A 16,721-nucleotide genomic window follows, 5' to 3' on the forward strand; every position below is an offset into this window, starting at 1 on the left:
GCAATTGCTGGGTCACAGGGTAGCTCTATTTTTAACTTTTTGAGGAACCTCATACTCTTTTCCAGAGTGGCTGCACCAGCTTGCCTTCCCTGTGGTTTCTTTTCTGTGAGATTTCAGGCAAATGGCTTTGCTCATGGCCTCAGTTGCCTCTCCTGTCATGGGGATCCCCCGCCCACCACCGTACAGACAATGTAGGTCTCGGACACTCAGTCATTACTGCTGATTGTGGGGAGACTGGAAACGTGTAACACAAACCTTCTCCTGCTCAGGATGCACTTTCAGATCCATGCACATATCCAAAAACTGCGAAAGCAGAGCCTGGTCCAGAAGGATGTAGACAGCGACTCCCTGTTTCCGACTTATTTCCTGCAGGTCCCTGAAGATGTCAATGTCCGTGAAAACATCCATCACCACGGCGATCACCTACAGAGTGAGGCAGCAGAGGGAAGAGCAAGCGGTCAGCTCATGGGAACACCAGCTTACAGCTCACTGTGCAGACTCTGGAGCCCACCTCAGAGCCAGGAAAGGATCCCTGCCCTACAGCACCCTCCCCTCCCCTCTCTTTTCCTTCTGCACTGTTTGCCCCCAGCCACAGACACTTCCATCCCCAAAGACACGCAGGCCACTGTACCCTACACATCTGGACTTGGCCCAGCTGAGCCTCCCGACCGACTCCCAGCCACCGTCCTCCGCACCGCCCTGGACCAGTCCTTTCTTCTCCCCAGCAGCACGGCTCCATTCATGCCTGCTGTCCAACCTTGCACACTCAGCATCAGACTACAGTTCACAGCTGCCTCAGCCACACAGCCCCGGGCAAATTACAGTCATTTCCAAGGTCTGGTCCTGAGTCTGCAAAATAGGTGTGTAGCCAGAACTAAATGACTATGTTACATGAAGTGCAAGGTACAAAGGATCCCTCAAGTATCTGTTCGTTGATTCCCCTCACCAGTCCAGAGTCAGAGTGTCCGGATACTTCAACACAGGGAGACATCTGCCAGAGCCTAGCTTTCCTTGCCGGAGACAGGCCGCTCCAGGCACCAAGCCTCTTGTCATACCCTCTGCAGTTTAAGAGCGGGGCCCTCAGTGAGGGTGGGGGGTGTCAGAACGTGCAGCCTTAGCACAAGCCCCTGAAAACCAGGCCAGAGCTGGGCCTCCCTGAGCCACCGTTAGGAGCAGCCTGGGCTGGAAGCAGGTCTCCCTCCTCCTCACTTCAACAGCAAGAACTTGTGTCTCTCAGTACCACATTAACTCCTTTTCTGAACATTAAGGTAATTTATTTACAGGTCTCACATCTTCTATGGGAACGGAGGCCTTGGAACGGGATGGATTTGGCTCTGTGCCCCAGAGGACTCAAGACAGCACCTGATGGTCATGGCCCCTTAAGGAGGTGGGGGTTCAAGAAGCAACACAGAGACAAAGAGGAGATTCTGGGGGTGCCTGGGTAGCTCAGTCAGTTAAGCGGCTGCCTTTAGCTCAGGTCGTGATCCCAGGGTCCTGGGATCAAGTCCCACATAGGGTTCCCTGCTCAGTGGGGAGTCTGCTTCTCACTCTCCCCTTCCCTCCTGCTTGTGCTTTCTCTCTCTCTCAAATAAATAAATAAAATATTCAAAATATTCAAAAAAAAAAAAGAGGAGATTCTATGGTCTTTCTCCAACATCCCAATCTCACCTACCAGGATGAGGGACCATGAAACACCAGCTCCCAGGAAGTTGCTGCTATGTGGAGTCTGGGAAGACCAATTTCTCTCTCTGGCTGCCTTCCCCAAACCTCAAGCCACAGTGGTGATAAAGCCCCAGCTTTTTTTGAGCTATTCTTGGGGAAGGGTTTAGCTAAAACCCCCTGGATACAATGATTTAAAAAATAAATGTGTTTTTGTTTTTGTTTTTTTAAAGTCAGCTCCATGCCCACCATGGGGCTTGAACTCACAACCCTGAGACTGAGAGTTGCATGCTCTACTGCCTAAGCCCGCCAGGCACCCCAAAAATAAGTGTTCTCTCGAAATTGTGGCATCATCAGAAGTTTACCACCTCCCACATTGTTTTACGTGTCCCACGTGGAGTTGTAGCCATCCCACTAATCCATAGTGGGCAAAAGGCAGAAAGGCCTGGGCACCGACCCCAGCTCTGCAGCTCACTAGCTGTGTGACCCTAGGCAAGTTCTTCATCTCTCGGAGCTTCAGTTTCCTCCTCTGGAAGAGATAATCATAGCATCTCCGTCAAAGGGCTGTTGTGAGGATTACACGAGACACAGACAGAGGGGCTTAGCTCAGGCAGGAAACACGTGCTCCATCGTGCAGCCAGCACCTCTTCAGGGTCTGCTGGGGGCCAAACCTTGGACTAAGCGGAAAGACAGCTAGAAAGAATCTGACAGACACCGGACTCATCCTTTGCTGTGGTGGACGTGCTACAGGCACTCAAATGTTCACCAGAGGAGAGCAGAGAAGGATTCCTGGAGGACAGGGCTTCTGAGCTGAATCACAAATAAGGACCCAGTTTGGACCAGGGAGTTGTGAAGAGGAGGGCACTCGTACAGGAAGCCAGCTGGTGGCGGAGGAAGAGGCAGGAAATGACGGGGTAGGGGCCCGTGTGGCTGGACCTGGCTGAGAGGCATACGGGTGAGCCAGGTCGTGGAGGGCCTGTGTGTCAACCACAGAGTCATCAACCATACAGGCAATGGAGGGGGAGGTTTAAGAAGAGTAAGGAGGGGGCGCTCAGTGGGTTAAGCATCTGCTTTCGGCTCAGGTCATGATCCCAGTGTCCTGGCGTTGGGCCCCGCATAAGGCTCCCAGATCAGCAAGGAGTCTTCTTCTCCCTCTCCCCCTCCCCCCGCTCATGCTCTCCTGTGCTCTCTTTCTCAAATGAATAAATAAAAAAAAAAGAAGAAGAAGAAGAGTAAGGAGTTCCAGGGATGCCTGCGTGACTCAGGTGGTTAAGCACCAACACTTGATTTTGGTTCAGGTCATGATCTCAGTGTTGTGGGATCAAGCCCTGCATCGGGCTCCACGCCCTAGCCTAAGATTCTCTTTCTCCCTCTACCCCTCCCCCCATCTAGAAAGAAAGAAAAAGGGGTCAGCAACAGCCCATTTGCGGCGAGCTTCCCGCCCACCACGTGACCCTCAGACTCCCTTCCTTCAGTTCCCCGGTGCTCCTGCCGGGAAGGCTTCTGGAGACCCTCCTGCTCACAAAGCAAAGACGTCTTTTCTCCTCATTCGTTACAGGTTTTAAAAGAACGGAAATCACACAGATGTGAAGTTGCTGCGTCGATGGGTAAATACAACTGAAACGTTGCTGGATGTTGCCAAATTCCCCTCCACGGGCTCTATCATTTGCATCAGGATTTTTAAAAAGCCCGCATACCCAGGACGTTTTGTGTGTGTGCGTGACAGAACTGACCCCGCATCCATAAAGGACCCAGGATGATCCTGCAGCATCTCTGCTGTCTGACGGACGTCAGATGAAAAGAACGAAGGAATAACGGCAGACAGAGCAGAGGGTGGCTGCAGGGCGGAGGGGAGGGGGGTGGGAGTCACTGTGCAGTGGGGACAGAGCGGCAGTCTGGGAAGACGACACGGTTCTGAGGCGGATGGTGACGATGGCTGCGCGATGTGACTACACTTAATGCCACTTCGTGGTAAAATGGTAAATTTGGTGTATTTTACCACAATTTAAAAAAAGAAAGAAATGGCTAACAATTCCAAAATCCTTCACCTGACACATAAAATCAAAAGAAGAGATAAAAAGCAGCCAGCCTGCCTGGTGGGGCACATCCTAAAATTGTGCATCAGATAATAGGCCTTCTAGGCCGGTGGTTCTCAACCAGGGGCAATTTCCTTCCTCAGGGGACATTTGGCAATTTCTTTATTTTTCTTTTAAGATTTTATTTATTTATTTGACAGAGAGAAAGGGAGAGCGCGCACATACAAGCAGGGGGGAGTGGCAGGCAGAGGGAGAGGGAGAAGCAGACTCCCCGCTGAGCAGGGATCCCAGGACCCTGAGATCGCAACCTGAACCAGAGGCAGGCGCTTAACAGACTGAGCCACCTGGGCGTCCCTTGGCAATTTCTTTAAATTGTGGTAAAATATATGATAAATCTGCCATCCTCATTATTTTCAACGGCATTAATTACATTCACAACATTGTGCGATCATCACCACCATCTGCTTCCAAAACTTTGTCATACCCCACATAGAAACTCTGTAACCTTTAAGCATAGCTCCCTATCTCCCCTTGGGAGACTTTCGAACGTCCTGACTATTGGCAGGGGGGTGGTGCTTCTGGCATCTAGTGGGTGGAGGCCAGGGATGCTGCTCAGGGTCCAAGGCACAGGACAGCCCTCCAGGACAAAGAATCATCCGGTCCAAAATATCAACACTAGTGATGTTGAGGAAGCTCTGGGCTGACCGGGGCATCCGGAACAGGAACTGATCATGCCGCACAGATCCTACTGTAACTCAGAGGAGCATTAAGCAAGATCAGGAGGGCCCTGGTTCTGATACATCCTCATGCACGCCAGGGGCCTCCAGCAGATTTCTCAGCAGCCACTCCTCCTGGCAGGACTCTTCGTCAATACAAGGACTGCTTCTACTAATGCTCAGGTTATCAAAAGGAGGCCCAAGGGTGCGTCACAGTTCAAGTGCTTCTTCGGAACATAGGCAGCTGGTGAGAACGATGCCTCTGAGGAGTGTGGAACCTCCTGGTAGAATGAGCTTTGCCCATGAACTCCCATTCAAAAACCAGAAATACCCCAAGGCCACCGCAGAAAGCCCCCACCAATCGAGGGCATGCAGCACTTCCAGGGAAGGTCTCTACTCCCGCCTGACTCGTGGGGGCCAGAGCCCAGCCACACACTGATTCACATGGCAACAGAGACAGGAGTGTAGGGAAAACAGGAGTAGGTGTGTCAGGGAAACAAATCCTGTTCCGTTCAAAATTATTCTAAAAATTCCTTGGGAAGCCAACCTCTTGGCTCTCTGGTCCAAAGCGCTATTTCCTCTGGCAGTGGTGAAGCCCAGCTGAGCGCCAGGGCAGCAGTCAGCCTGCATGAAGGCATGCACATCTGGCGTGCGTGTTCTAAACGCTGTGGCCTACTCGTGTGGCAGGATGCCCACACTCTGAGCCGAAGGAGGGCCTGGCAGATGCACAGCCCCAGTCACACCCCCTCTGGGAAAAGAACTCGCTGAGCGGAAAGGCAGGTAGAATCGCCCGCACTGTTTCGTCATCTGCTGTCCTGCCTCTCCCCTCCCCGCCGACTGTGCCAGACAGCATGCAGCAGAAGTCCTAGGTGAGGACGAAACTCTCCGAAAACCAGCTGTCGGGGCTGCAAAGCTAGGATTAGACACCGCCATTTACCAAGTGACCCCGGTTTCTTGTGCCTGTATCCTGACCACTCCAGGCTTCACCCTGAAAAGTGCAGGAAGTATTAGTACTGTCCTAGTCATTTTCCAGGTTAGAGGATGGGCACCACAGAAATAAAAAGTCCAAATCTGCAGAAACTGTTAAGAAACCTTCAGCCTGTTGAAACCTGCCAAGGTGCCGATCCTCCCGCACGGGAGGGAAGGCACGTGGAGCAGTGGTTATGAGCACAGGCCCTGGGGCTAGGCAGGCGGGCTTGAGCCCAGCTCTGCCCCCCACTAACTGTGATCTTGGGCAAGTTAAGTGCCTGGTCTCTTCTTAATGTGGCCTCCTCCTAGCGGCGGGAGGGTTAAATGGGAGAATCCAGGTAAAGGGCTAGCACAGAAATTAACCCCCGGGAAGTGCTCAATCCTACCAGCAGGTGTTTTCACCACCAGGACACGGGTGCATAATGGCTTTTCAGGCAACTTCTCTGTGCCTCAGCTCCATCGCCTGCGGAGCGGGGATGACTGCACCTACCTCGGGACTATTCGGAACACTGCTTAGCAGAGAGCATGATTGTGCTCTTTTAAATAAAGGGGATGGTCTCTGAGGCCTCGAGACTAACATGTCTCAAAATCCAACTCCTCTCCTGGTCCCGACTCTCAGCCTTGCTCTCCCTCCTGTAATCTAATTTGGTAGCCTCACTGCCCACCCAAGCTAAAAAAACCTCTATCCTCCCTAACTCTGCCTCTCCCGCCTTCTTCACCTTGCCTATTCTCCTACCCCCTCACTCAACACCCTCCCAGGCCACTGACTGACCAAGGCCTGTCATTAAAACTGATCCCCTGCCCAACGCCCCCCTCCCCACACACTGCCTTAGCACCCACCCTCATCAGTAGGCCCTTGGCCTCCTCCCTACAAGCACCCCACATACCAGCCTCAGCCCTCTCGAACCCATCCTCCCTCATGCTCCCACCAGAACTGCTGCTCAGGGACACCAATGTGATCATGCTCCTCCCTCGAAACCTTCAGTGGCTCCCCATTGCTCTTTAGTGGGCAAAGCCTGGCTCCAGTCTCCCCTTCTACCACTAACCCTGGCATACTCTCTGCTCCAGCTCTGAGGAATTTGGTTGCCTCTAAACATGCTGGGTCCTTTCACCCTTCTGGGCCAGTCTCTACCCTCTGGCCTGGCAAGCCCCAGGCATCCTTCTGGACCCAGCTCCAAGGTCACTGCCTTGCCTGGAATTTTCTTTCTTCCACCCTTCCCCTGCTGTCTGTAGCAACCTCTCCACCCATTCCACCAGCAGACTGTCAACTGTCAAGTGCCCTTCTCCTGTGGCCCCGGGCCCTGGCACAGCATCCGATACACAGTAGGTGCTGAATGAGCAAGCAATTTGGCATCTGGCAGAGATACTGAAAATATTAATCAGATGTAAAGGTAATGTACCACTTTCTCCTTTAAAATTGCCCAGGTTCCAAATACAGAATCTCAAAAATATGAGTGGGTAGCTGAACTAGGGCACAGAACAGGGCAGGAGGTCCTACCTTGGAATGCCAGTATTACAGAATGCTCCCAGGGCAAAGGGGAGTCTGAGCAACAGCCTCAAGCCCCTTCCAAGGCCAGCATGTGAGTTGACAGACAGTTTTCCCCCTGGCCTTAGCTCCAGTGCCCCTCACTACCAATAAAAAGTGGAGCTGGGCAAGAGATTAAGGCAATTCCTTCCTCTCTTTCATGGAGACCTATTCATTACTCTTTTAAGTTCCAAGTGCCCAAATTATCCTTCTGGAGGTGAGCTCTGGAAATGCATCCCACCATCGTGCCGTTCTCCGTCTTTTTAGTCTTCTCAAGTGTCTGCTATATCAAAAGGACCTTCAGCGGGGCGCCTGGGTGGCTCAGATGGTTGAGCATCTGCCTTCGGCTCGGGTCGTGGTTTCAGGGTCCTGGGATCGAGTCCCACATCGGGCTCCTTGCTCGGCGGGGAGCCTGCTTCTCCCTCTGCCTGCCACTCCCCCAGCTTGTACTTCCCCCCCCCCGCCCCGCCTCTGGCTAAATAAATAAATAAATAAAATCTTAAAAAAAAAAAAAAAGGACCTTCAGCATACCGATAGCACTGCGGCCTACCCACCACACGTACTCCCCCAAAGGCAAGGCACTAGCCCACACTCCCTTCGACCCAGTGATACTATCAGGAAAAGAACAGCCAGCATCAAGAACACTGGAGAGAGTTGGGGCTTGTTCCTGGACTTGACAATTTCAGTCCGACTTGATGCAGATTTCATAAGCCACAGTCAGACACACTCAGGTACCAGCCCTACTCGGCATAACCATGGCCTGGGGCTTTACTTGCCATGTCCCTGGCACAGGTGACAGCCAGGAAGATGGGCCCTGCCAGTCAGCAAGCAAGGTGGCAGCTAACTATGTGTCTGCGCAGCACCCACCCTGCACCCACCTACCTTTCTCCCACACCCCTAGGTACCCAGCACCCTGCTGAAGTCAAGACTTCCCACCGCACCCACACTAAGAGTCAAGACAACACCAAAACCCAGTGTGAAGAGAGATGACCCAAAGTAGGGGTATCTGCATTTTAGAAGGCTACTAACTGGCGCGGCCCCCCCTCGTTCACAGAAAGAGCAATTTCTCCTCTGGTCTATGGCAGGAGGGAAAGGGGCAGGGTTGTCACTTTGCCACTCGAATGTATTTGCTTTCTACAACATAAGACACAGAGCTGTGACTAGCACTAACAGACTCCTAATGCTCCATAGTTGTCGCTGAGTGCAATCTTTCTGGAATTTTCCCCTAGGGAATGCACTTCTCAGGAGATGGGATCCAGTGTTGGCTGATGGCCAGGAAAATTAGCAATCTGGTTTGGTTTTAACTGAAACGTGGAACTGGAAGTATTTCTGGTCCCCTCCCCCAGGGGATGTGAATCAGGAGTTGGACCTCGGACACAACTCTCATCCATGCGGGCTGAGACCAATGTCCCTGTGACCCGAAGGAAGGCAAGCAGACTTGGACGAGTCGGGGGGGCCCCCGGGACCACCCGGCCCGCGCTCCCGGCCGGCCTGTTTCCCGTTCTTGAGAGGGCCTCCCGTCCGCCCCGGGGCCCGAAGCGGGCCGCTCACCTCCCGCGCGGAGCGGAGCTGCTGGCGCAGCGCGTCCTTGCAGCCGTAGGGGCCGCCGGCGCCCGCGCCGCGGGGCTGGAAGTGCGCCTCGACGCGCGTGGCGCCGCGATAGGCGCCCCGGTAGAAGGCGGGCCAGCCGAGCTCCAGCAGCGGCGGCTCCAGGTCCGACTGCTCCGGGAAGTAGGTGCCGGACGAGCAGTCGTGCGACGAGCCGAAGGAGTCCTCGGCCCCCGCCGCCGCGCCTTCCTGGCCGGGCCGCTCGGCCGCCCGCAGGATGCCGCGCACCTCGTCGGGGTTCAGAAAGCGGCCCAGGCGCTCGCGCCGCAGGAAGGCCTCGAAGGCGTCGGGGCCGCCCGCCACCAGCTCCTCTAGCGCCAGGCGCCGCGCCTCGCTGTACAGCTCGGCCGGGTTGGGCGGCCCGCACGGCGACAGGCAGGCGGCGGGCAGCTCGTCCAGACCCTCGGGGCGCAGAGCCATAGCGGCGCTCGGACCGGACGGACCACACGGGGCTCGGGCGAACGCGGCCGTGCGGGCCGCTTTATAGGCACCTTTGAATCTAACCGGCCCGCGTCCCGGCCCTCCCATTGGCTGCCACCCCTAACGGCGGAGTCCGGGCGCAGCGCACGCCGCCGCGGCTCCGCCCCCTGAACTGCCATTGGCTGCCCCGCGGCCTGGCCCCGCCCCGCGCCGGCTGCCGGCTGCCGGCGGCGGCCCAGTCAGTTTTCCCCCGGGGGTCGCTGCGTGGAATTTAAGCGTGGAGACTCCATGCCTTCTCTGATCAGTACCCGCTGCGGGCCTGCGGAGGGCCGAACAGTTCAGGGTCAGCTAGAGAGGGGGTGCCGAGCCCTAGTGGCGGTGCTGCCCGGGGCGGCGGCCCAGGCCCCCGAGGCCGAACTGAAGCCCGGGAGCCCGGCCCCCGCCATCCTAGCGCGCCCCCTGCTGGCTGTCAGAGCTCGGGAGTGTGACCAGTCCTGTTGTCTTCATCCCGTGTATTTAAATATTTCGTAAATTCCTTCAAGAATACCGGCCCTTCCGCCTGGGTGGCTGAGTTGGTTAAGTGACTGCCTTCGGCTCAGGTCATGATCCTGGAGACCCAGGATCGAGTCCCGCATCGGGCTCCCTGCTCAGCGGGGAGTCTGCTTCTCCCTCTGACCCTCCCCCCTCTCATGTGCTCTCTCTCTCTCATTCTCTCTCTCAAATAAATAAATAAAATCTTAAAAAAAAGAATACCGGCCCTTCATAAGCGCTACTCCTTTGATTACACTTTCAGGTAGCTTTCCCTTTTCTCACTCCATCAGGTTTTTGGCCTGGCAAAACCCCACTCTCCACCCACTTTCCACCTGCATCTGGGCAACCACAGAGTGCTGGGGAAAGGAAAACGCAACCTGTGCCTTAAATTCACGATCTCAAGTGGGTCCTTAAGGTTGCCTGCTAGCCTACATTTCCCTCATTCATTCTACCTTTTCCTCTCTTTCTTACTCGTAGAGTTTGCTTCCTATTTCACTGAGAAAATAGGAGCGGTCAGAGAGAACTTCCCACACGCTCCCGCCACATCTACCTACCCGTCTACACCTCTGCCCACATACTGGGCCTTCTGTTACTACCAATGAACTATCCCTGCGCCTAACACCAATCCTTCCATTTGGGCATTCGCTGCCAGCCCCGCTACTACTAACCTACATCCCTACAGCAATTCTTGCCCAGATCGCCGGTTTCCCTTCTTTACTGGTTCATTCCTATCAGCATACAAGCATGCTGGAATATTTTTCATCTTAGATCCACCCTCTCTTGACCTTACATTCCTCTAGAGCTTCCTCTTATAGCATTAAACCTGAAACCAGTTGTCCCCAGTTTTCCTCCCATTCTTTCTCGAACTGGTCCAAACAGGCTATGCTTCCACTACTCAGCCAAAACCTCCCGTCAAGATCATCAGGAGCCCCATCACAGCGCTAAATCCAAGAGTCCGTTTTTAGGCCACGTTTTCTTTGTGTAAATGAGAAAGCACATGCACAACTGTAACGTGCCTCTTCATAAATGTGAGAGGTTACCATGATTACTTGGAAACCAGTAAACATTTAAAATTGATGAATGACCATTGCTGCAAAGATACATCTATTCTTCCCACCCTCTCCCCATCCCCAGCCTGCCTGTGAAGTTTTTCAAGTCTCAATGGGGTTGCCTTCCATCCATGTGTTCCTGCTCTGGCATTCAATATCCTCGTGTGTGTGTGCGCACGCACGTGCCTACATGCGTGCATTATTATGGGGCTCCATGTTATTCCAAAGGGAACATTTGACAAAGCGAAGGTCATTCCCAACCACCCTTCTTTTCTTGAATTCCTCGGGTTTCACCACCCCCCAGTCTAGAAAGACATCTGCTGCATGTCTGAGCCCTCAGAGCTCCCTCTGTTTTAGGGGCCTCATGGGAGAGCCCTCTGTGGTGGGGAGAGGGACCAGGAGCCCTCCCTGCCCTCTGTCCCAGGGATCACCTCTTTGTGAATTCAAATCGCCATAATTCAAGTGAGCTCACAGCAATAACCACAGCCATGCTAGCAGGTGTTATTAAAAGGAATTTAATAATCTTAATTAAAAACTCTCAACAGGGAATTCTGTCACAGGCCTTGGCAGCGGGAAGCAACTCCAGGAGCATGCCCCTTCTGGGTGTGGTCGAGCCACGGTCTTGGATCGAGGCCCACCACTGCCACATGGCAAGGAGCTACCTGGAAGTTACTTCAATACAATATCAAAGATCGGCAAGGATTTTTTTTTTAAAAAAGTTTTAAATATATTAGACTCTCTTGATTGCTATTTTTACACAAAGCTGCTGATACAGTATACAGAGTTTTAACTTTTTTTTCACATAAAATACATTTTTCTTAAATGTTCTCTGTACGTCAGTGGCTTCTGGTCTGGGGGATCATTGCGGAGGGCTGGGGGTCTGCAGACTTTTCCTCAGCGCGCAGAGCCAGGCCCCGCACTGTCGCATTTGCAATGCCCATGGGAAGCAGGCCCTCTGGTGAACTGGCCAACAAGAGTCTCCTGTCAAGGACAGGTCTACAGCTTCTGGCAAAGGGAGTCACTTCTGCAGAGTCAACCACTGACCACATGACCCCTTTGCTCTTACGTGCACTGGGGTGGGGGAGGCTGTCCCCAGGCCACAATAGCAAGAGTTAAACACAGTCCTTCTGGGTATCTCGTAAAAAAACTGCCCTTCTGGAAAGTGCCCCAGTATCCTGCTCTGGGAAAGCAAGTGGGAGAGAGAGCTCAAGATCAAAAGGTATCTGACACCAATCACCAAAATGGTCTCATGTTATAACGAAGCCAGCAACCTGTGGTGGGGTAGGACAGGGGACACCCCCCGTGAGCTTTCCTACACCCACTGAAATTGATCAAACAGTGCAGAGCAGTTTAATCGCTGCTGCGTATTTGATGGAGAATTAAATCCTGAACTCTTCAGTAGAGCTGGGGCTAGGGTTTATTCAACTTCCCTGTGCTCTCGCCAGGAACTCACTATCTGTTGATGGCCACCAACTTTCGGTGGTTTGGGGGCACAGGGTGGGAGCAAAGGCCAGAGCTCACCGTGAGCCACGTGGCACATGCTTTGGAAGTAGCCTCCTTTAACCTGCCTGGTCTCAGAGGGAGCTGAGCTAGACCTTGCTAGCTTTCTTCCAGCTCCTTGATCCCCACCCACCAGGAGGAGAGGCAGATGCTTGAGGAGAGGCTTCAGTGTTAAAGAAGTTCCTCGCCTCCCATTATCCATTGGTGGGGCAGGAGGACCCCATAACAAATGAGCAAAAATGAGCAAGAGACAAGGAGTTTCAGAACCTGAGATGCATTTGGCAGCAAATTCCAGACTCTTGGTTCTTCTGCCTACTGACCTCAAACTGCTATTATACAATGCCCCAAAGATGCTGGCCTGAAGGCAGCTATCCCCGAAAGTTCCAGACAGACTTGGAATGCTGTCTCCCTAGAACCAAGATCCAACATCTGCATTTAATAGCAAATGTTATTCAGGGACGGCCACGGCAGCAGTTTCTCTAGGGATTCTAGGAGCTAGAAACCGGGTTGAAGCTGGACCAGGATGTGGTCACTCCGTCTCAAGTGAATTGAATGGGGCTGCTGATACCCGTGGTCCTCAAGGGATGAAAACTGTACAAGGCAGTCTCCTCACCCTGTCTTGTTCCTCCTTTACCCCAAGAACCTAACGTAGTGCCTGGTAGGTCTCAGCTACTCAATAAACTACGTGAACAAATCAATGCATCACCCTGACCCCACCTTGTCCCTCAACACCAAGGAGACCCTTAGGGAAAGTTCCCCAGGTCCCTGAAGCCCTAATAGGGAATGGCTTACCCCGACTGAAAACGAGAGCTAAAATGCCCACGAGTCTGCAGTTGGCTCCTGCCGGGCAATCAACTGGGATTCCCGGCCTTCTGGGTGGGAGATGAATGGCCCAGGAGGCAACAAGTGAGGGCAAAGGAGGGACTGGCCAGGAGGGCTCAGCATGGGCAAGAAGTGCCTTCAGTCTCCAGCTCCTGAACAAACAGATCGAGAAACCCTGCACAACCCCCTCCTAGGAGTGTATGGCTTCTTCTGCTTGCAGCTACGTTGGCTCAAGAGGAATTCAGGGTCAGTCTAATTTGAACAGTTTTAAAGCCAAAGGTATGTGTGTTCTGGATCATCCTCTGCCCTGCTCCAGCCCTAGGCTGACATGATGGAGAACCTGCCCCAGATGCCAGGGACTCAGGAGGCATCATGCCTACCCATCTGTAGCCTCCTGAGCTGCCCCTCCACCCTAGCCTGGATCTGTCCTGGAGTTGGGGTGGGGCTGGCCTGGTGCTGGGACCCTCCCTGCACCCAGGCGCCACCAGGAGCACAGTGACTCCACTGAGCCCTCTGTTCTCTGGTCCAGCTGCCCTGCTCCTGGTAAAACATCAGCCAGGCCCCTGGGATCCAGCTCCCTCTCTGGGCTGTGGGGCCATGGAGGCCACAGTGGGGACTGGGACTGATAAACAGCAGACCCCATTACTAGAACTGTGGCACAGGGGGGCTCCTCTAGTCCCAGCTCCCCCCCCCCCCGGCCCAGGTGCCCCTCGGGGAGAATTTCTCATAGGCTCAGAAAGAAGAAGATTAGGAGGAACCCAGAGTTGTCCCCCAAATCCCGGAATCTGGACTAAGGGGACCCCTTCAAGAGTTCTAAGGAGGTAGTTTTAGGACAAATAAAAGGCGCTCAGAGCAGGGAACAAACCTGCTGCTTATTAAGTACACTAATAGGTTTTGGCTGAGCCTGTGGACAGTACCCAACTCATGGGCAGCAATTTTAAGGGGGCTCTTGAGAAGATGCAGTAGAGAGGTGGTGGGCAGCCAGCCCTTCTCAGTCTCTCCTCCCCAGCGTCAGGGAGATCGGGGCTACGAGACTGTTGGGCTGTGGGGAGGCCCAACTCCAGCCCCACCACCGCTCTCCTGAACGCAATGCGAGGTGTTGGCCATGGGCACATTGGATTTGCAGCCGTGGGGTGTCACCACTCCCACGAGGGCAGGCTGGGAGCCCCTGGGCCAGGCAGGACCTCACAAGGGCCACCTGGCAGACTTGTCTCACCAAGCATTCCAGAAAAGGCAAAGCTGGGCCTGGGGTCCTAAGCATTTACTCTGGGAGGGTGGGGGACTCCCAGCAGTCCCTCACTACTCACTCTGACGGCTCAGGCTGAGGAAGTCTGGCTGACACAGGCTGGACTGAAGCTACCTGAATATTCACAAAGATCCCCCAGGGCACTGGGCTCTGTCACGGCTACTAAAGATGCTTACAGAAATCAACACCAACTCACTCCTCGCCCTGGAAAGCCCTTCCAAAGCAAGCTCCTCCCTTAGCTCCATGTTTCCAACACCAGTCAGTAAAACCTAGTGATCATGATGCTATCCAGGAAAGAAAGCAAGAAAGCAAATTCAGTTATCTCCCACCTGGCGTTCTGCCGCCTAAGAGAATTCTTTTATCAAGTGCACTTTTGGACACACTAACTTTGTTCCCCCTTCCCTCCAATTTTTGCTACTTCATCCAGAAGTAAAATGTGATGTGGATTATTCCAGGAATGGAAGAGCCTGGCTCTCCACCTCAGCCTCCGGGAGGTCACACAGCTGGCTCCCGGCATGGGCAAGGCTCTGGGGAGCAGGCCACTGCCCATCTCATGGACCCATGTGGCTCCGTAGCTCCCTCTGATCAAAGAGCGGACCTCCTGCTCCTTCCAGATGTGGGTGGTGACGCAAGCCCCGGTATGACTCCGGGTAGGGCTGTGGGTCTCAGCTTAGCAGGCCCCCTTCCCTGCTAAAGCCAGTTTCGCAGTGGTGACAAAACGGAGTCTTAGCCTCAATCCTTTTGGGAAGAGCCCACAAATCATCGATCCCACCTGCTTCCCATGAGCCCAGCTGTGTCATTCCCACACACGGTTGAGTGTGTGTGTGTGTGTGTGTGTGTGTGTGTGTGTGTGTGCACGTGCGCACCACCATGTGATATGCAGGTACTGGTCCAGAGAAGCCTTTACCGACAACCGAACTGGAATCCCAGCCCCCCCTCCCAAAATCTGGCAGCGGGGTGAGTCAGGAAGCCACGATGGGCCTTGTTTCTGATGGCAGACAATGCAGCAGGAAGCAGAACCGTGGGAAGTGGCGATGCTCTGGGCTGCTGGGTGAGAGGTGGGGTCAGCGTTCCCCTGGAAAGCAGAGCCCACCTCCCCGCAAGCTGCCCTCTCATGTCTCCCCAGCCAGGGCTGCTGGGTGGGCCTGGATTTCAGAGACCCTTCCCTGGAGCATCTCTCTCCTCCGTGACACAGAGACTAGGAGATGCGGCAGCAGCCATGGACCTTCTCCTCCATCTCCTCCATGGGCGCCTTGAACTTCAAGAGCGGGGGATCTCCGCTGGTGACTGTGTAATAGACCGAGGTGTCATTGCTGCTGTACGGTGAAGTTCTGCCTCCGATCAAGGGGGCCTTGCCTTCGCTGCCGCCCTCGCCCGTCCTGGCCATGCTGCCGCCCAGGTGGGTGCTCAGGAAGGGGTGGCTGAGCAGCTTGGTTGCAGCCCGCTGCCGCTTCAGCTCCAGAAGCGTCTGGGGACTCTGTTCCTTGTAGCCACTCCAAGGAGGGGTGGCGTCGGCCACGCTGGGGCTGCCGTAGGCCATGTTGTAGTCGGGCACCTCGTGCACTTTCCAGATGTCCCCGTTGGACAGCGCGTACTGGTAGGTGCTGACCGGAGCCCGGAGGCCGTTCTCAACAGGCCCATCCATTTCACTTCGCGGGATCTTGGTAGAGAACTCAGAGAGCAGCACGGGCTTCTCCAGCCGGGGGTTCTGAGGGGGAGAAGGACAACATTGCCAGCCGGTTAGAGGATCGGAATGCACTCCCCACTTGCATCTCTGCGGAGGGCATTCTTGTCTGGACCTGTTTGCCCAACTGGGCTAATGGAACCTGCATTCCGCTTTGGGGGACTCGCCAATCTATGTGTTTTGGGAGAGCTGACTGATCCCCATCCTTGCTGCAGGGGCTGGACCATGACCCCCAGGCCTGGCCCATCAACATACTCCCTGCAGGAATTGATTCTTGACTGAAATTGATGCCATGAGACTCAACCCTGGGACTTGTGCCAGAACAACTGAGAAAGAGAAGTTCTGTGTATGCAGAACTTGAAGGGTGGTGAGGACGATGGAAGCTGGGGGGCTGGGCAGACTGCACGTCAAAGGGCCTGCCTGACAGCAAAGCTGATGTGAAGGGAGGCTGAAGGGGTGCACTTGGAGCCCCGAGATCCAGCTGGTCCCAGACTCTGCAGTTACACGAGCTGAAAAATTCCTGTTTCGTGTCAGCCGGTTTTAGCTGAGTTTTTGGTCACCTATAATCTTTCCTATGTATTCCCAGCAAATACCTACTCGGAACGGCAGAGATTCTGACACAGAAATCCCTGGATAACAAGAGCTTTAAAAGGAGCCGCTGCCTAAAAACTAGAAACTAAAAGGTAGCTACATTTCGTGCTCACAAAAATATAAACCATAGTAAAACCCACCATAAATGAAGTCAAAAGACATTGAAAAAACTGCAACATATATGACAAAAAGGGACTAATTTCCCAAATAAACAATTCTTAAAAGCCCATTTTAAAAAGCCCAACTATCCAACAGAAAAAAACCAACAAAGGAGACTCATGTGCAGCTCACAGCAATGATGATGATGATAATAAAAAAAATAATAATATCAATATTATTATTATTAAACATATGCTATTATGTTT

The 16,721-nt window shown here is 53.8% G+C and overlaps 2 protein-coding genes across 4 annotated transcripts in view; both read right to left on the reverse strand.

Annotated features, from left to right (window-relative positions):
* Window positions 1-8,979, reverse strand: part of SACK1D (scaffolding CK1 anchoring protein D) — a 17,564-nt gene extending 8,585 nt beyond the window's left edge. Inside the window, exons 1-2 of the mRNA XM_081832801.1 lie at window positions 8,457-8,979; window positions 256-423 (exon numbers count right to left, since the gene is read on the reverse strand). Coding sequence (XP_081688927.1) covers window positions 256-423; window positions 8,457-8,933 — 645 coding nt within the window. The 5' untranslated portion in view covers window positions 8,934-8,979. The remainder of the gene's footprint in view (window positions 1-255; window positions 424-8,456) is intronic.
* Window positions 8,980-11,012: 2,033 nt separating this feature from the next.
* Window positions 11,013-16,721, reverse strand: part of PPP1R16B (protein phosphatase 1 regulatory subunit 16B) — a 79,001-nt gene continuing 73,292 nt past the window's right edge. For all 3 annotated transcript variants that reach the window (XM_081832803.1, XM_081832804.1, XM_081832802.1), the window contains one exon: window positions 11,013-15,789. In XM_081832803.1, the coding sequence (XP_081688929.1) occupies window positions 15,280-15,789 (510 nt within the window). In that variant the 3' untranslated portion in view covers window positions 11,013-15,279. The remainder of the gene's footprint in view (window positions 15,790-16,721) is intronic.

The sequence above is a fragment of the Leptonychotes weddellii genome, chromosome 10, assembly GCF_054177405.1.
Source record: "Leptonychotes weddellii isolate Sample4059 chromosome 10, ASM5417740v2, whole genome shotgun sequence".
In the NCBI taxonomy this organism is placed as follows: domain Eukaryota; kingdom Metazoa; phylum Chordata; class Mammalia; order Carnivora; family Phocidae; genus Leptonychotes; species Leptonychotes weddellii.